This window comes from Scaptodrosophila lebanonensis, unplaced genomic scaffold, assembly GCF_003285725.1.
Source record: "Scaptodrosophila lebanonensis strain 11010-0011.00,11010-0021.00 unplaced genomic scaffold, SlebRS2 tig00000001-arrow-pilon, whole genome shotgun sequence".
Lineage (NCBI taxonomy): Eukaryota > Metazoa > Arthropoda > Insecta > Diptera > Drosophilidae > Scaptodrosophila > Scaptodrosophila lebanonensis.
This window is the reverse complement of record NW_022060529.1, coordinates 17703225-17723002: the sequence shown is the minus strand read 5'-3', so window position 1 is coordinate 17723002 and position 19778 is coordinate 17703225. Positions and strand designations below refer to the sequence as shown.

Genomic DNA, 19778 nt, shown 5'->3' with positions numbered 1-19778 from the left:
GATTTGCAATATACCCATTTCAAATCAAAATACGACTTCTTCTAAAAGTGGATAGAAACAATAGATTACGGAAAGTTCAAGGTTTAATACACTGGACTTAAACTTGGAACATTTTGCTAAGTTTAATCATTTAGACTACATTTGTACAGCTGTTTGAATAAATTTCTCGCAGATTATTCAGATTATGAAATTATATCAATTAATTGCTAATACATGTATATTAACAATGTCGCCTGTATATTTACTCCTTAGTTATTTAATATATTTACTTAATCCTACTTTAAATAATAAATCAGACCCCCTTAAACTAATTGCATAAAATATTTATACACATGCCGTAAAGAAAGAAGTCATTTGCAGGACCGTGTCCATTTAAAAATAACGCTCAATTTGGTATCGATTTGGAACAAGAAGCTCGATAAATCACGAGTGCTATCGACCCTAATTTATCGAAAAAGCGTTCTGTAACATCTCTAGTACGGCATTCTTTATTGAAAACGAAAACAAACTAGCAAAAGCCCGAAATTAGTAAAGTTTAAAATAGAGCGAAAGCTTTCTTCTTCCAATTAATCAGGTTTAAACCGTTTATTTAAATAAATTGTATGCAATGTTTTCATATACTCTGCCATGTGGTGGCTTTAAAACAGTCACAACAATGACGAACGAAAAAATTACATTCGACCCGCCAGTCTACGAGCAGCGTTACTGCTACGCTATTCAAATTTTGGAAGACCCACGTTGGACTAAGCAAATAAAAAAGGCAAGTCCATTTTCTTTATGCTGTTTCTTTTTTCCTAATTTAATATTTTTTGCAGGTTGTGGAGTTTGGTTGTGCCGAAATGCGTTTGTTTAATTTAATGCGACGTATTGAAACCATAGAACATATATTACAGGTCTGTATCTAAGGCATTCTGAATAGGGGATAAAGGGCTGGCACTGTTAATTTACAGTTGTAAATACACACATATATGCACACATATGCATACATACATATATAATTTATCCTAGATAATATCCATATAATTCTCTAAGTCAGTCTCGCTTCCATCGGGTGCTTCACTAAAAATACGAAAAAATCAACTATACGAGTCGTCGAAATGAAATATTCTCATTTTTTGGGTATATTTTAAGGACATAAGATTCTACTTTATTTATTCTGCAGTTATATAACCTAACTTAGACTTAAATAATATATTTACGCATTAATCTTCATCTATTTATATTAAATACTTTGTTGTTTATGGTACCTTTTACATATAATGGGTCATTAAATTTTAAAAAGAGTAACTAAAAATCAATAATATGAAGCAAACAAACATTTACTATAAAGGCAAATAGAAGCAAAAGCCGAACGCTTACATCGTTTACAGTGGGCTGCAGCGCCCAGACTGCCTACTTTAACAACTCTTCATGGTAACATTGAGCTTCGAACTCAAACAAAATTACAACAAAATATAAAACTAGGGCGCCTTAGAAGTTTAAAAAACAGAAAGTACAAATCGTTAGTGATCAAAAGCAGTAAACTCATATTTTATTCTATGTCGTAAATATTCATAAGTAGTTTTCCTTACTTTTCTTCTTTCTTTATGTTGTTATTTGAATTCTTTTTTTTTTTTTGGGCATACCGATGTTGCCTGGAAACAGAATACCAGACTTAAAAAGCTTCTTCTGCCTTTTATAAACCTTTCTTATGGGATACTAAAAATACTTGAAACGCTGAATATAAGTTTGTAATGAAATATAGTTTGTTTGCTCAATTTTACATTGGGACCTGTTGCGGCTACCAAAGTATCACTTGCGACAATGCCTGGATGAGTTAACATGGCGCCCCTTGCCATAGCTGTTCTCATCATCGTATTTTGCCCAAACGCCGTACAAACTCTTCATGTCCGTCTCAAAGTTAGAGTTGTTTTCAACATCTTGTTCGCCCCTCATTAGTGATTCAGTCTTATGTAGACAACGACGCGTTCGTCTCTGTCGTGGTTGGCCTTTTTCCCGGCGAGATTTCAGCTCGGCGGTGGAGTTGGCACCATTCCGTTTGTGTTGTTCAATTTCTCCAGTGGCAGAGGCCAAAGTAGCATGATCTTTGCGTGTGGCGCAGCCACGTTTGTTGTTGCTGGCGACTGTTGATAACGGCTTAGAAGATTTGGTGGCAAGCTTGGCAGTCGATCCCACTGGTCTGCCGCGTGGCCGTGGGTTTGTATTTGTGGAAAATGCCGGTTGTGTAGGGCTTTGCTTTCGTTTACCGGTTCTGGAGCTTCCTCGATTTTTTCTAGTTACCGCCTCTGAATGTGAATTGCTATCGGTTTCATCCTAAAATAAAGTTTATTTATTAGAATATAATTTATATAAAAATAATAGAACTTACATCCTCATTATCTTCTTCAGTTTGGTCATCATCACTAGGTACATCGTCACCCTCCTCCTCCGAATCTCGATCCTGCTCATCTTCCTCTGCATCTGCTTCCTCTTCGTTGTGTTCCTGCACTGCTAGTCCCTTGTCGCGACGACTCTGCTCAACTGCTAGAATCGCATATGTTGGCTTACCTTCATATCTTCGAGGGAGGCGTGACTGTAAGGGACAAATAACCTCCTCCCGCTCAAACTCCTTCACAGCACGTTCGCGTGCAATCTGATCAGGATCCTGCGAAAGTACCTCTGCCCAGGAGAACTTCTTCTTTTTAAGGCTTTTCTTGTCGGACTTCGAACGCAGATTCTTCGGCGATACGCGATTTGTAAATGAATGCTCTTGAAAGGGAGTGCTCAGGGTAGAGTTTCTCATTGCGTTTATAGCTAATTTGTTGTTCAGCTCGAATATGTCGCATTTGGCGTTGATGCCATCTACCTCATCCTTTACGTAAACGGAAGTGTGCGAAATTTCATCGCTGTTGAGGCACATGTTATTGACGTCGTAGCCTAGGCGCTGATACTCTCGCTTAAATAGGTTTCGATACCGCTTGTAGTTTGGCCTTTCCTGATAAGCGAGCTGACCGATTTGCTGCAAAAATTCACCCAAATACTTAGGAACCTGCTTTCCATAAAACTGGCGCAGCATTTCGCGCACGTCCGTCATGAACAGCTCCTTGGCGCGATGTACTTTTTCCGGTTGCTGCTGTTGCGCCACATCTTTCCAAGGTAGATAGCCCTCCGACCAATAAAGTAGGTTATAGCCCAAACACTCAAGGTCGCTGCGACGCGAATGTGCGCCCAAATGGGCATCGCGTGATGTAAACTCCAAGGTGCCATCATGTGCTCGCCGCTGGTCCATAATGAAAGGGCGATGCACACCGTGGTCTTGATATTTGGAAGCCAATCCGAAATCGATTAGAAATATGTGCTCTTCTTCGACGGTCACATACTGATACTGAGTTGGCGTCACTGCTGCTGCTACGGCGTTGCTCAGCGCAGCGCCACTACGTTTGCTCCTACTGCTTTGGCTGCCGTTGACGCCGCTGCTTCTATTCGTGACACGCATCAGTTTCCCTTGACGGCGAGTTGCACGTGTAGAAATGGCGCAGGCTGAATTTGCTAATCTCTTTTGGGATGCGGCAGCCGAACGACGTGCCGAGGGCGGAACAAATTCTTCCGATTCATTCTCTGAGGTGACTGGCGACTGCTCACTATTGGCATCGGCCTTAACTGAGAAGCCGTCCTCGTTGAAGAATTCTATATAGCTAATACGTTTTGCTGGGCGCAAGTAATGTGACTTTACCATCTCTTCATACATTGAGTTTCTCTTCTCGCGCCGACACGAACGTACCGGATTAGAACCGCTGTACTCAATTGCATTCAAGCGGTTCCGTCGCTTTTTATTTTTGTTCACTGGTGTCTGGTACATGTCCAGGCTGTTGCTATTGTTGCTATTTGTAGTTGCTCCGTCGTCAAAGTCCTCGTCCTCCAGGTCATCATCGTCAACAACACGCTTTAGCGCGAACTTTTCGTCCTTGATATAATAATCGTCGTCATTGGCCTCTTGTTCGGAACTGTTGCCGCTGTCTGTGGTCTGTTGTCTTTCTTCATAATGATCGTCATAAGTTTTTGTGTCATTACCGTTGGACGTAATCGCCTGCTTCTTGAGGTATTTACACTTCGAAATCATCAAATTCTGCGCTTTAATGTCATTGTGGCAGTAACCTTTGTCATGCAAATGCTCCAACACATTAATAATATGAATGGCCAGCAGTAGCAAAGATTTCTGAGCCACGCGCGAGTTTTTGATTAACGAGTGTAGGTCACGGTCAAAGCGCGGAAGCACCAAGAAACGATACCTGGCATCACCAAAGTAGTGGGTGCCAGAGGCAATGTAGCTGGGAATGCCGGAAGGCGGTGTGTTGCTAATTTTGGGGGTTGTTGTGTCAATAACTTGCTCCGTGCTGTTTTTATTATCTAAGAAAAAACAACCCTTTTAGTCAGACAAACTCAGCTTATTATTATTTGCACTCACCTTTCACTTGACTGGTGTTTATCAAACAGTGTATTTCAACAAACAGTGGACCATTTGAATGCGGCTCTATTTTGACCACATATTTAGCGGTCTCGGAAGAAACGGGACAGAGGGCATCGTCCGAAGCTAAAAATATTTCACCGAAATTTCCTTTGCCTAAATGAATATATTATTATTAGATGTAAGGGTTTTAATTTATTAATATTCATACCAATAGGTCTGCCCAAACGCCAAGGCTTTGATAGTACGTCTCTCAATACGGTACCATTAACGACAGAAGGACGCAACGTATAAATGGGTCGCGGCGACTCGGTTGCATTGGAATTGTTATAATCACTAAGACCTCCGAAACTAGAGTTCAGATTGGCGGCGCTCATCAATAATGAGCTATGAAGCTGCTTGCCGACAATACATTGTGGGGTTTGAAGCAAAGCAGTCGGTGCCTCGTGTGCAGAGCTCGAGGACGAGGAGTCCTCATCATCGTTCTCATGCCAGTCGCTATTACCGCTTAAGCACTGTCGTTTACCCTCGACCACAGATTCTTTTACAGCAGCGCGCTTCCGTTTACGAATGCTTCGGGCCGTCGAATGTAAATTGGAGTGCGGAGGCGTCAAATGTTGGCGTTCCGCTGCAATGCGTTTGCCCATGATTGGCACCAAGTGTCACCTTCTGTTGCTGTTAACGCCCTATTATCCTTTTGGTTCAGTCTGTTATTCACGCTGAGCGCATAAAGGAACGTTGAATTTGAAAATGTTTTTGTGTGGTTCTCTTTTGTGGCTTTGTTCACCGCGTGCTTTCTTTGCTGTTGACATTCGTTGAGGCTAATTGGAAGATACATTTATTTTTAGCTATGATACATGCCAGTTATGAGTGTGTTTAGGTTAATAAATCATGAGATTTAAGATCGTCGATTCTATTGTAACTTGTGTTTTTGTTTATGTGAATTTCATTTTGTTTTTTTTTTATCGATTTCGTATTTCTCTGTATGAGTGTTCGTAGTTTCTTATCGTATTGCCCGGTACAAGCGGAAAGAAACACAGTCGGCTAAAACGGAATGGAAACATGGACATATGCAGCGCCTGCACTTGTATTGGTAACAATTATGCACACACAACAAAACATAAATGTGAAATACACATTTGAAAAATCCACACACTGGCTAGAAAAAAGTCTTCATTGCAAAAATGTATGACACTTTTTAAAACTTAACTTACAATTTAGCTCGCACACACTAATAAACAGAATCGCTCCAGGCACTATGTCTACCGACGACAGATAGGCGAGACAGACACGACAGACAGCACACAATGCTCGCGGTAGAGAAAATCGATTGTACTGGCCGGCGCAGCTGTCTGGTCACAAATTAAGCACAATTTCACTGCTTCTAAATACCACAGGTTTAATCCATAAGAACTATTCCTTAAAAATCGATCATCCAACTGAATTTGAATGCCACTTTTTCAGTATGTGTATGTATTTTCCTCACGTATTACTTGTTTTCTTCTTCTTATGTTCGCGTTTTCTTTCTGTCCAAGCAAAGAAAATTTTCGCTGCGGTTCAGGGGTTGTGTTATGGACAAACCTTCAAAGCACAGGCATGCGTATTTGATTACAAATGCTTTTATTCATTATTACTAATAGGATTAACTATCTTTTTTGTTTGTTATTAACTAATTTCCCCAACAAATTACACTTCACGCACTGCTGTGCTTGAAACACACACACACTACACTCGCGGACAGTGACAAGCCAAGGTTTCGTTTTCTGTTGTTCCGCTAACGCCATGGAACGAAACCACGGCCATTTTGTTTCGAATCGTAGTGATGCCAGATCGTTGGAGCTGTGTTTAATTCGCGGCTAAAATTTGAAATAAATTCGTTGGATTTTTATATTTGCCGTTATGCCTTATTATTTGCAGGTCGACATAGATGAGGAGCTACTTAAAAATAATTTATCACGTGTAAATCCTCTAATTTCTGACTATATTCGGCAAAGAAGCGGCCCATTGCGCGTCGAGGTGCTAAAAGGCAGCGTAGCAGATTCATCTGAGGAGCTGCGTGGCACGGATGTAGTAATTGGACTTGAACTGTGAGTTTATGCATATATGCTGATATTGGGAAAAATTTAACATTAATATTTACAGAATTGAACATGTCTATGATGACGTGCTGGCCAAAATACCGGCAAATGTTTTTGGTTTTATGCAGCCGAAAATTGTGATTTTCAGTACTCCCAATTCTGACTTCAATGTGATATTTACACGTTTTAATCCATTGCTAGAGAATGGTTTTCGCCACTTGGACCATAAGTTTGAGTGGACACGCGAGGAGTTCAAGTCGTGGTGCTTAGATATTGTTGAAAAATATCCCAATTACTTGGTGTCTCTAACAGGCGTCGGTGATCCTCCAAAAGATTTCGAATCGGTGGGTAATGTCTCCCAAATAGCTGTATTCGTCCGTAAGGACTTGCTTGACAAGCCCCTGGTTGATCCACTACCATCGAAAACCGAACCTGTCGATGAATTTACTACACCATATAAATCCCTTCAAGTGGTAGATTTTCCTTACTACACGGATACTCGCACTGTAGAAGAGAAAATTTGGGCAGAAGTTGAATATGAACTACATCGTTGCATGCGTAGCGAGGATAATTTTGATATCCAACACCAAGTTTATAAAATGCCTATGGATCTACTGCTTCAGCACACACAGTCTTTCGGTGCCACTCCAGATATATTAGAAAAATTACTCGAAGAGAATGATATGAAAGTAGAGGATGGCTACATTATATTAGAAGAAAATCCATACAACGAGGAAGATGATTTATGTTTCAACAATGATACTTCGGAAGTGTCTTATGAAGAGGTACCGCAACGTGAAGATGTTGAGGAGAACTGGGATCTGGTATAATTATATAAGACAGATATACCATGATTGATTTGAGTACCAAAAATGAAACGCCAAAGGTACGGCAGCGGGAAATGTACATAAGACTTTCATTTACAAATAATCGTTCATTGACAATAAATAGATATATAAATTCCATCCATAAATGTATGATTTAGATTTTAAATACGCGTTAGATCTTAATAAAATGATAAGGAAAATGTTGAGGTGACTGGGATATAATAGGTCGTTTTAAAATATTTTTCACAATAAATCAGTAAATTTCTACCAAACTTGTATCCATTACTTGATTTACTAAGGAGGTCCGGCGAAAAAAGTTGCATTCACTTGCAAATATATTTGAACGTTTTCCTCCCCTATAACAGTGCGTTGACTGTCCGTTGTCCTAGAAGCCAATTTTAACGTTAAATAAAAACAATCAGCATCGGGAGACTGCATCTGTAAATGAGGGTGGACAGCAGGATGACGAAATCAACGATGATGGGTCGTCTTTCGTCTGCACTGGCGTCCGACTTGCTGGCACCCACACGGAAATTGTTATTGTTCACTAAAGGGATGCACACAGCAAGGGTCGGCAACAGCACAGGGACAAGCAAAGAAGGGAGTGCTGCACTCCTTCTAGTCAAGTTAAGTGCAGATTTGGCGCAAACACAACACCACCGCTCTTCACTATTAATACCCTTACAAAAAATAAATATATATATAGAAAAACATACATACAGATATACATAAGTAACTAACATGTGTGTGTGCTTTTTGCGGTTGCCTGCCTTGTGCCATTAATGGAGTTGGGAACTACAGTCGCAAATAAATCGTGGTCCTGATAGGCCATACAATTGCCATAGCACCGTGCTTGGCGTGACGAAAATAGGAAAAAAAATTATATACATATATATGTATTGTATATATTGTATATGTGCTTATATTACTAAACATTCACCTGACAATCTATACTAATAAAAAAAAAAAAACTATTCTTTGAACACAATTCTTTCTGTATGTAAATGTAGCCTTGACTTGACTGGTTTGTGTCCTGACTTGCATGTTTGTTGTGTCACAGCAAAATACGAATTTAACTCAATTTTTAATACATTAGTTTTGCGCATGTAGTTGTTGTGCTCGCGTGTCGGTGTAAAAGTAAAAGCCGCGCATTCAGCTTTACGTTGCTGATTCGAAGGAACTAATATAGCGCCACAGACATGGGTGATGAAGGCGAAGGTGGCAAAGAGACAGAGAAGAAGATCCTACACGTTTATCCGTTGGTCAAGGTCTGTTCAATCTATTATTCTTATTTTTCATTTAAGTTCATTTATTAACTTGCTATTCAGTACTCGGACATGAATGAGGAAATGCGCACTGAGGCCATTGAGTTGAGCATCACGGCTTGTGAAAAATATTCATCCAACTATGAAGTAAGTTCAAAAATGCCGAAAAGTTTTTTTTAAATATCTATGACGCATTATAAAACCCCATTTGAAATTCCAGCAAGCAGCTAAGATTATAAAAGAGACGATGGATAAGAAGTTTGGTATCTACTGGCATGTTGTGGTCGGAGAAGGTTTTGGTTTTGAAATCTCCTACGAAACCCAAAATTTACTCTACTTGTTTTTTGCCGGTAACTTGGCCATCGTTCTGTGGAAGTGCTCGTAAGTAGGCCACAAGCAAGCAAGCCAGCAAGCAATTCTACTAGGAACCAAAAGATGTACCTTGAAATCGTTCACCATTTTTGAATTGATATTACATGTAAACAAAATTTTTATTTGTTATGTGTGTTAAGCAATAAAAGGAATAACAGAAATGCCGAAGAACCGCCAGCTAGCCAGTTAACTTGATTGACATGACTTCCGGCACAGAAAATCGTTGACATAGCAACAATAGCCAATTGTTTGGAGAAGGTAAAGAGCAGGACGTGGGTTTGAAATTAATTGAAGGCTTTATTAAAAATGTACCTAAGGGGGTTCATATGTAAAACGCTTATAAGTGGGCTAAGTAGGTTACTTGTTTGCCGTAAAGTCTATGTTCGACTACGCGTAGACGTCTTCGCGATCAGCACCGGCGCCATCTCCACCGTCCTCCAGATTTGAGAAAAGCAGGAAATGCGATGTGCGATGCAATTCGTGATAGAATTCCTTGGGATTAGCCAATTGCAGTTCATATTTCATGTTGGGATCATGTCGCACACCCATAAAGTTGTAGTTCCAACTGCTTTGCGCCGGCACCATAAAGAAGCCCAGGAATTTGTTTGACAGCAGCATTTGAACCCGCTCATAGTGTGAGGGCAGATAACCCTTAGGGTTGTTGCCCTTATCTGTATTTTTGGAGCCCCATTCGAAGCCGGACGGTGTTAGTTTGTAAGCTGTCAGCGAACAAGATCCGGGTGTGAATGAGCATGTGATGACAATAGTCTTTTCGCCATCCCAATTTGAATTCTCCTGCATGATCTTGGCATGGGTTGTGATATCCTGCGGGGAAAGTTGCGGCAACTCGTTCGGTTGCGTATGTATCCAGCCCAGTGGCTCCATGTCCTTGAGGTACTGATGCGTGGGCAGCGTATTCGGCAGGTTGATAGTCTGATGCGTGCCCCACTGCGGTGGCATCACAATACAACGTATTTCCTTCACCTGCGGATTATCTGGCGGACTAACACCATAAAGGTATCCGGCGATTTGAGCACGCAAATCTGATATTGTAACGAATTTCTTAAGGATATTTTTGGGCAGGATGTATGTGTAGCCAGTCTCCTTGATGTCATCGGAACTAACGTAAATGTGATTTGTTCGCAGGTGCAAATTAGTTGCTGAAATGGCACGCACACGCCACTCCGTCTTCGAACTGAATGTTTGGGTTTCGTAGTTAGACGTCGTCGAGGTGATAATCTCATCTCCGTGTTTGTTTGTCGTGCGCGTTGTTGTTGCTGTCAGCTGATTCTGCTCCTTGGTTTGCTTTTCGATCTCGGCAATCTGTTGACGTTGCGCTGATGGTGCACTAATCTCCATACCCAATATGATATCACGAATCTCAGACTGTGTAAGCGAAGCCACATTCACATTGTTCTTTTTGCCATAATCAGCAAGAATAAGATCCTTTAGTTGGACTTCAACCTTTATCCATTCTTCGTCAGTTAAGGTCGGCCAAATATGATGCGCCTCTGTAATTGTTGTCTTATCTGGCTTCAAGATAATCTTAGTGCGTTCAGTGTTGACGTGAAGTGCACGTAGTATCAGGATAAGTCGACTGAAGGCCGTGTACGAAGAAATAGTTTTGAGCCAGTCATCATAGAGGTTAAAGAGCACCATTTGCGGTTCTGTGGCCTTCAAAATCAAGTCACCAAACTTCTCCACTTTGAGACAAGCCTGCGAAGAAATTAATAATTAAGTATTAAGGCCAAAATTTTAAGTCAGAGTGTCATTTTACCTGGAAAGGTAATTGCAGCTCGGAACCTTTGATGACAATGTTCGGGAAATCAAGCAAATGCACTTCAAGCGGATCCAACATACCCTTACGGGTCACAATAATCTGTTTGGGTTGCTCCTCCACGGGTAGCGATCGAATTAAGGCAGCAACTTCCTCAGCTGTCTTCCATTTAGCCAACTGACCCAAACGTTTTTGTCCGGCCCACACGGACGTGTGAATAATCTTCAGGAAAAGTTGGCCAGTACGTGGATTGAATATGAAAATGGCGCCGTTTATGGGCTTTGTGGTTAAATTGCCTTCAAAGGTCTTGTGTATGGTTACACGATACACATTTGTATCGTCCACAAACCAAATTATTTGGTTTGAGAACAGTTCACCGTAGTTCTGCGAACTGAGATACGGTTCCGTCGGCTCGGAAGAGTACAATTGTAAGGCCTTGCGAATGCGTTCACGCAATACATAGAGGGCCGGATTGGCTTTCATTATCTTGGCCATGGCCTGCTGAATGAGGGTTTTGCAACCCGGGAACCAATTGCCATAAGCCGAATGAAGATTGTACGCCAAATCAATGGCAATGAGAACTCCAGTTGGAGACGGATATATGGACATGTTATCTGTCGTATAGTCAAGGAACTTGGCTCGAGCATAGCGTTCCACATCGTGCGAATCGTAGTCACCCCAACGTAGCTGTATGTCAAGCCAATATTTTTGCGTTGTAGTATTGTCCATTGTGTCCTTTGTGTCAGCTAGCAGAGACGGGCGCGACACATTCCATTTGTAGGCAGGGAAGAGCAGAATATCGGCACACGACGAGTTCATTTTGTATGACTTACGCGGATGAATCGTTTCCTTTTGCACAGTTTCAATTTCCAAGGCATCCAGTTCCTGATCAAATACTTGACACAAATCCATCACAATAGATTCATGGATTTTCTGCCACAAGTGAGCTCTGAATATTTGAATCAGTGATATCTTCAGAGTTGGAATTTTGCCGTGCATGAAAATACCCGTCAAATCGAGTTGCACCTGGAAACCCACGTAAACGTTAGCGCGGTTAATCGTTGGTGACCACCATAGTGTGAAGCGACGATTCGGTATCTGATTGAGACCGGAACGCTGAGCATTTGTAAGCTTTTTGTACTTCATGGACTCCTCGAAGCCAGATGCCTTCTCCCAGAAGAGACCCTCCCATGTGGGGAAATAGGTTCCCTTAAATAATGTATGCTCCAAAATACCCTCAACGCCACCTAGAGCCTGTATCATGTCTGTACGATAATTGTTCAGGTTCCACAATTTACCGTCGTGCCGTTGGTGTGTCCACCAGAATGGATTCTGCTTCAGAACCTGGTACTGTTTGAATTCGGTGCGGATGCGCCAGCCTTTGTCGTAAGCGAGTGTGTGACGATCCTTCTGGAAGAGTGTGTTGATGCGCGGTATGCCGCGATCCCAGCTATCCTCCAGATCTTCCAATGTAAGGCGCCGATTTTGTGCGTTGGCCTCTTGACGCTTCAGCGCATACTCTGCCCACACTCGCTGCGAGTCTATAAACTCACTCTCCCACGGCTGTATGTAGCGGTATAGATTCGGAATCAATTGATCCTCATCGTGCGACATACCTGAAAAAGTTTTTTATAAGCTACACAAGCCTTTTTATTTTGATAAAAAACCATGGACTTACCAGACCGGAAATGAGTAATGCCCACATCTGTTTGTTTCGACCAACGCAAATCTGATTGTGGAATCAACACGTGGCCCATGCTCAACATGCCAAGACCACCGAGTTCTTTTGGTGTATAGAATACTACAGGTGGGAAACGCGAAGGCATTTTCGAGTTCAAGCCGATCTTTATACGAGTTTGAATCTTGTTCTCGCACTTCACTAGCAGATCCAGCAATTCTTGTGTATTGACAACCGCCTCTCGGAAATACGTCATCAGTCCTATCAGCGCCGTGTTCCATTTGTTAACAATCTAATAAACAAATTGAAAATCAGCCAAACAATAAAATGGTATGATCAGCTCGATCATAAATACCTTTGTAAAGGTTGTTGAGCCCGAAGCCATCAAAATCTGACGCACACGATTGTGGAAACGGCCCAAAGACTCGTCATCCACGCGCAGGAAACACTGAGCGGTACGCTCTTTGGTTATTTCGTTTTGCAAATTCCAGACACCATCACGATGTGTGAATTCTTCGTTTTGTGTGCGGCACTGAAAACATTTGAATAAAGATTACAATTATTAACATGAACTTAATGAAGCATTTGGGAATTAAGGAACCTTTGGCAAAATGCGGCATTCGAAACCACTCATATTGAAAAGTAAATTTGGATTGTCCTTTGAATAGACCGATACGAATGTGTTCTCCCAACCAATTGTGGTAACTGAACGAGGCAAACGATTTTTGATGTCCCAGAAAACAGCGCGTCCCCTAAAAATATTAATAGCATCTGTTATTTCATATTCTAATTAAATAGATAGGCAACACAAAACTCACAGATTAACATCGTGCTTCATTAAACGCATGCGTGCATCTCTTGGCCAGCATTTCTTGTTATTATAACCCACAATGTTCTCATTATTCGGATCAGGATGCTCCGTCAAGTAGCGTTGAATTAAATCACGTGCCTCTTCGGCTGAAAATCTGAAGAACAAGTGAATGCGATCCACGTATCGGCAATAAAGACGAATTGGATGTGCTGTTTCAGTAACTGCGTCCTGGAATGTGAGAAAATCGTTCGGCATTTGTGGGGGTCCAGCCATTTCGCTGGAACGATGCAGGCCCAGTACAAGCAAATCAAGCACCAATCCATAGTACTGTGTTATAAACGATGAAAACTGTAGACCGCGTATAATGCCATAACTGTTCGTATGATTCATATCCTTGTAATTGATGACCACGTTATTTTTAGCCGTCATATAATCGGCAATGTTGTGGTCCACAATCAAACGCAACAGACGATTTAGCAATGTTAAATCGATTTTTTCGTACAGTTTCTCGAACCGTGACTCCAGGAGAACATTGCATTCACCCTCACCGACATCCCACACATCCTGCAGATTGTTAATGCCTAATAAAAAGGAAAAGTTCGTTATTTATATAAGTCAACGATTAAATAGTTTATAGCTAGCTAATAAGCTGTTTGTTGTTTGTGTGCATCTTTAGCGTGAGGTTTGCAACAAGGGGATCATCAAATACCTATCACTTTGCCACAAATCACACCCTAACCCTGCACAAACGTTTGGACTAATTTATCACTATTACTATAGACGAGGTTTTATGTTTGTACCTTGGCACCATTTGTAGGCCAAAAGTGGTGGCGGTTCTGTATCGCTGGGCTTAATCCAGGGTGGAAACAGGCGTCGCTTGTCCGCCTCATACCAAAGATATTGATCCAAATACGCATCAGTGATTTTTTCAAGAGGTTCTACTTCGTAGACGGGTATCAGATGACTATACAAGTCCATAAACTCGATGCCCACCTAGAAATATTTCAATCAATAATTAGGTATTAGAATCTCACTCACAAGGAATCGAAACTCACCTCCTTAAAGGCTCGCTGCGTCAAGAGATGACGCTTGATACGTGACAGCGCCTCGTGGGGATTGTCATACGCTTGTTCAATGAGGCCCAATTCCTCGCGTTGGCTTTGGTTTAGACGCGATTTTACACTGTACGCCTCTTTGAGGCGCTCCAACGCCAGAATCAACAGTTTTGTATCGTGCTTATAGGAAAGCGGTGGGAAGGGTATTGGCGCAAAGCGGCGCGACTCCAACCAATGCACTGTTGTCGTGTATATAGCCACTGCCTCTTCAGGAGATATGTAAGGACCGTCTTTTAAATAGTTGTGTTGTCGCTCCTGCTCTGCCTTCAAATACAAGCGAGTCAAACGTCCTAAATTCTTCTTGCAAACAGTCTTATCGACGGTGGCGCCTCGCCGAATACGTTCTCGATTGTAGTGCGCGGTGTTTGTCCACCAATCGGCCTTCATTTTTACATAACGCAGAATCATATTTTCAATTGGAATCGGTAGACCGGGTACCTTCCAGGGTATATTAGCCTTCCAGCAGCGCCACGCCTCCGACAAATGCTGCAGAATGGTACGCGCCTTATTCTGCTTGATACCCTCGGGCATCATGTCCACAATGTCGTGCATAACCGAAGCACGCAACTCCAAGTCGAAATGTGACTCAACACGCTGTTTGGTTACTGTCTTCGCCACACCCTTCGAGTGACGACCCTCAAATTGGCGGGACAGTAAATTGCCCAACCATCTCTCCAAAAGAGGTGTAATTCCACGCATGAAAAATAGCCACACACGCCAGCCTGGAGCCCAGAAGCCGCAACCAGGCCCTTTGCCCACAGGTCCGGTGTTGAAACGATAGTAGATCAAATGTTTCAAATCCTTGCACATGCGTATTTGACGCATAAGTTTGTATTTGTAGCGGTACATGCCCGTCAGTTGACCAACATGTGCAAAGATGTACTGCAGACCATCGGCCAGTTGAAAAGCGTCTACATTGTTTAGGCGATACTGCACATGCGAGTCGATAATTAGTTTGGTAAGGCGTAGAATCTCACGGCACAAATGGAAAGCTGTCGGAAGGAGAGTTAGTTGCTCGTAAAAACATAAAATATAAGCCTGAAAGTGGTGTTACCATTGCCGAATCGAGACTTCTTTCTTTCCTTAGTAGTCAGCGTTTTTACGGGCTTCAAATTAAAATTGTAATCCAAATGCAAATAATTCAGATTCTTGCGATGTATAAGCAGATTCAGCATGTTGTACCCCTGACGGCAAACTTGAAGTCCGGCTTCAACCCAATCCAATGTGGTTGTCTGAAAGAACTTGGTAGCCTTGAACGAGCGGAAAAGATAGCTGACCGAGCGGAAAAAGAATAAAGCTTAGATACGAAACGGAAATAGAATGTGATAACTAACACACCGTTTCTTTTGAGGCTTGGGCTTCCGATGCTTCAGGGCATTCAGAACATAATATTTGAGCAACTTTTGGTAGCTGACACGCACTTTAACTGGATGACCCGGGGGGCAATGTTCCTTATACCAACACTTGACCAAGGGTACATCGATGGCACGACGAGAACGTCCCGATCGCATATTAAATGGTCTCGGTGCCCAAAGCAATGCGATGCCGTTGGCCGTATTGTCAGTGTAGAGCGGCGTATCCTGCAGGAACGGTTGCACATCGTCCGGTAACGTAAATTCTTCATCGTCATCGGGCAAAGGCTCTGGTTGTTTGGAGTTTGCATTGCGATGGGATATGGGATTAATAAGGGGATCAAAGTAGAATGCTGGCAAATCCGGATCTTCGGTCTTGATATAGACCACGTTTGGAGTGTGGTACCTGGAAATAGGAAAGGGCTTATTATTAAAAAAAACATTGGCTACATTTAACCCATATTCAGAAGTTAGAAACTTTTATCTGCAGTGTATGCAACTATCAGCAGCTACGATTTAATCTTCCCAATCGTAACGAACATTTTCATTGCAGCTTCCAAAAAATTAAAGAAAAACTATCGCTAGTTCGTAGTAAACAGGAAGTGTGTTTTACTATAACACAGCCTGAAAAGTTGCCAATAAAACTAGTGCGTTGGAAACTCTACTTTGCGGTGTAAGCCCCTATCAATTATTGAAATATAGATCTCACCAGCTCAGATGAACAAAATGGGGCATGTTATTGTAGAGATAGGGGAACGCAATGCGATACTCCGTGCGAATGGGCTGACGTATGATCACCTTGTTTATATCGTTAAACTCGTTCCAGTCCTCGTCACTGCAATGAACAAGTTTTAATTTACGGCTTAATAAAATTTAGATAAAAGGGATTATTGGAACATACCCGACATTATGATCTTTTATCAGCGGCTCAAATTTAGGCCCACCAGGAATGGCCATATTAAGCGCCTTTGCAGTAAAGAAGCTCTTCGGATCAAATAGATAGAAGAAGTTATTGTCAACCAAATCAGTAAGCAATTGATTAGCTAATCGGTAGAGTGTAGCAAGTTGTGGCAACGATAGATTCCACTTGCGGTAGGTTGATCCATTTACATAGCTATAAAAACACGAAACTATAAAAAACAAAAATAAAATGGCATCTATTCGAATTATACTTACGGCGTATCAACCAATGGACGATGATCATAGAACCATTTGTAAACGGCATTGTCTTCGTCGTTATCTAACTCAATTTGTATTGCTTCCAGTGGTTCAACATCCAACACATTGTCGGCATAATCTAATGGAGGTTCTTCATCGTCGAATGGCGGGAACCTCATACGCTTAAAATGGCGACGATCGCGCTTTTCACGGCGCATCATAATCCACATTGTACTGTAATGTTGTATGACATTGGAAAACCAAATTTTGTCAAAGATTATTTGTTTTTCTTACCCCCATTGCGCAATGTAGACGGGTTCAATAACCCAAGGTATTTCATTGACAAACGTGATAGCGCCGGTAATATGATACAACACCTGCACATCCCGGATCTGCTCCCAAGGCATGGGCATGTTCTCCAGCAATTTAAGCACTGCGTGAGGCATGTATTTCAGGGCACCTAGATAGACGCGCTTGTCGTGTCGATACTTGCGGGATGTCATATCGCCGTGATCCCTGATTATTTTTCGAATGTGCTCTGGCGGCATATCCTCTTTCTGTGTGTCAACGAATCCGAATTTACGTTTTTCCGCAAAGCGTTTGGATTGTAAATGCTGCCATTTCATCGCCTTTTCTTGCAGTTTTTCCTCTGTCATTATGTCAGACTTGGGAGCTGGAATATGTCCCAGAGGCTGCGGAGGTCCTGCCGGTGCTGGCATACCACCCGCGTTCATCCCTCCTGGAGGCGGTAGAGGTGTACCCGGCGGAGGAATTTGCTGTATCTGGTTGGCCATTTGCTGCTGCGCGTGCAGTTGATGCTGTGCCTGCGCTGCCGCATAAGCCTGCTGGGCCATCAACTGGGCAGCCCACGCATTCGGCGGTATCATATACGGCGGTATTGACATCACTTAAGCGCGCTTAAAATCTGGTGCAAAAAAAAATTGATTACTTAGTAATCAGGTATACACGTTGTCCAAATGCAACGCAGCGCGAAAAATTTGCTAGACAGCTGCGGCCGATGCTGTCGCCGCACTGTAATTTTCACTTGGATTTTCCCCAAAAAGTCCGTTCTCCGCACTCACGCAGTATAGTTAAAACCACGAATATTGCGGAGTTCTATACGAACTGTACTTTTTTGATCAATTTAATTCGATATATTTGCAAATATTATAGTGAAAATATTCCCGGTCTGCAAACGTTTCGATGCGGCAGAGGCAGACATTTTTTTTAGAGGTGTGCTGGAAAGGCGATATCGATACCTGCGCGTTTAATCGATATGCCTATCCGCTATGCTACTTTTTGCAGCAACATAATCTTAACCGTTGTTTGAAAACGAGTGCTGTTTATTAATAAACAATATTTATAAAAATACACATATATTTGCATATATATTTCAGGTATTGTCAGGCAACAAAATTCCCCCAATAAGACGCTAATCAAATCATTAAAATGAATGATTAACTTCTATAGTGCGTAATCAAAAAATGACTGTTTGCCATATTAATTAGAAACATTTTTTTGAGAAAACATACATATACATTAACAAATATTTACTAACGCAAAAGTAGAGCAGAACATCCTAATGTTTTGGTAACCTCTTGTAAAACGCATTGCCAAATAATCGTAGTAATGGGTAAACATAGAAACCACATCGTGTGTTGGCATACATATGTATGTATATACATAGGTTTGCCTTAAGGGAGTCGTCATTGCTATTTACTATTTACTTGGTGTATTTATGACCTCCCTTTACCTTCTGATATTCTCATATATTTATGTATAATGATGATGTAAATCTATCATTGAACAAGAAATTTAATAATCCTTATTCAATTACATTTCTATACACTGTTCATGTGACTTGTGTTCGTAGTATGAAAACAACAGAAACTTATTAAGTGAAATTCCAGACTTCGCTTGTTATCGTATTCTTTCATGCTTTTTGCTTCTAAATCTTCCATCATAAGCATTCCTTAAGATTTCCCAGGTTTTTTCTTTCTAGAAGCTGAATATTGGCGATGCATTTATCTTGTCTTGATGCACAATTGCATACTCCTTATTGGATTAGTTAAAATTTGTTAGGTCTTGAGACCACTAGCTAGACGGATGGCAACATGTCGGAAGCGTCTATAGACATCATTGTACATTTGTAAAAATATTGTTATTGTACATATACGTGTATTGTAACCGATATCGGCAGTCCATAAAGGTACGCTAAATTATAATTATAAGACAATATACATTGCCTGATATTCAATACAAACATTTTCAGGGCTAATGCTAATGACTTTTACAGATTAATATTTGACTTATCAATGATCATGTGCAAAATCAATCTCATTGGCTTATGTTTGAAATCGCGACTATAAAAGATGTGGGACAGTTGATCCAGATCGCAGTTTATCAACAACAGCGTTTCTAACAAGAACCCTCAAAGGTGTTAATTTGACGCAGGAAAAAATATTGTGAGATCATTCATACAATTTATTCGCCATGGACAAGGTATTTTTGCGGTAAATTCATCAAAATCTGTAAATAAAAGGATTACCTTTTTTTTAATTAGTTATTATTTGTGTGCCTAAGCGTGCTGATTCTATTCCTGGCAATAGCACAAGCTGATCCCGTCCCTGCGGAGGTAAGAACCAATATATATTTTCTGACAACTACACAAATAACATTCATACATATGTATGTTGTAAAATAGAATGTTTCGTCGCCGGAAACTGTGGCAGAAAGTGGAGCTGACCTAGAGACTGCTGATTCTATTGGCTATGGATATTATGCTGCACCCTTGCCTTTGTACTACGGACGCACATACGGTATTGGAGGTTACGGTGGCAGCTGGCGGTATGGTGGATATGGAGGATATGGCAGCTATGGTCGCTATTATCGTCGTCCAAT

General features: G+C 41.4%; 4 protein-coding genes across 6 annotated transcripts; 2 read left to right on the top strand and 2 right to left on the bottom strand.

Moving 5' to 3' along the window:
- The first annotated feature begins 567 nt into the window (after positions 1-567).
- LOC115625841 (small RNA 2'-O-methyltransferase) lies at positions 568-7621 on the top strand. The gene is made up of 4 exons (XM_030521047.1): positions 568-760; positions 816-893; positions 6362-6531; positions 6587-7621. Exons 1-4 carry the CDS (start codon positions 608-610, stop codon positions 7350-7352), a joined length of 1167 nt encoding a protein of 388 aa, XP_030376907.1. The 5' UTR covers positions 568-607; the 3' UTR covers positions 7353-7621.
- On the bottom strand, positions 1173-6159 carry LOC115625823. Of its 3 annotated transcripts, none has more exons than XM_030521034.1 (5): positions 6026-6159; positions 4656-5265; positions 4445-4600; positions 2369-4386; positions 1173-2313 (listed from the first exon to the last, which is right to left on the bottom strand). In XM_030521034.1, exons 2-5 carry the CDS (start codon positions 5089-5091, stop codon positions 1792-1794), a joined length of 3132 nt encoding a protein of 1043 aa, XP_030376894.1. In that variant the 5' UTR covers positions 5092-5265; positions 6026-6159; the 3' UTR covers positions 1173-1791. The 3 variants fall into 3 exon arrangements, with proteins under 3 accessions (XP_030376894.1, XP_030376877.1, XP_030376886.1); XM_030521017.1 differs by having other exon boundaries at positions 5659-6101; XM_030521026.1 differs by lacking the exon at positions 6026-6159 and having other exon boundaries at positions 4656-5338.
- Positions 7622-8406: 785 nt separating the features above from the next.
- LOC115634752 (dynein light chain 4, axonemal) lies at positions 8407-9154 on the top strand. The gene is made up of 3 exons (XM_030532643.1): positions 8407-8617; positions 8678-8761; positions 8835-9154. The coding sequence occupies exons 1-3, from the start codon at positions 8549-8551 to the stop codon at positions 8997-8999; spliced, it is 318 nt and encodes a 105-aa protein (XP_030388503.1). The 5' UTR covers positions 8407-8548; the 3' UTR covers positions 9000-9154.
- Positions 9155-9259: 105 nt separating this feature from the next.
- On the bottom strand, positions 9260-17782 carry LOC115634751 (pre-mRNA-processing-splicing factor 8). The gene is made up of 14 exons (XM_030532641.1): positions 17172-17782; positions 16896-17111; positions 16621-16833; positions 16429-16554; positions 15706-16125; positions 15422-15639; positions 14308-15359; positions 14053-14245; positions 13260-13833; positions 13043-13193; positions 12797-12973; positions 12442-12733; positions 10764-12379; positions 9260-10702 (listed from the first exon to the last, which is right to left on the bottom strand). Exons 1-14 carry the CDS (start codon positions 17780-17782, stop codon positions 9374-9376), a joined length of 7188 nt encoding a protein of 2395 aa, XP_030388501.1. The 3' UTR covers positions 9260-9373.
- Positions 17783-19778: the final 1996 nt, after the last annotated feature.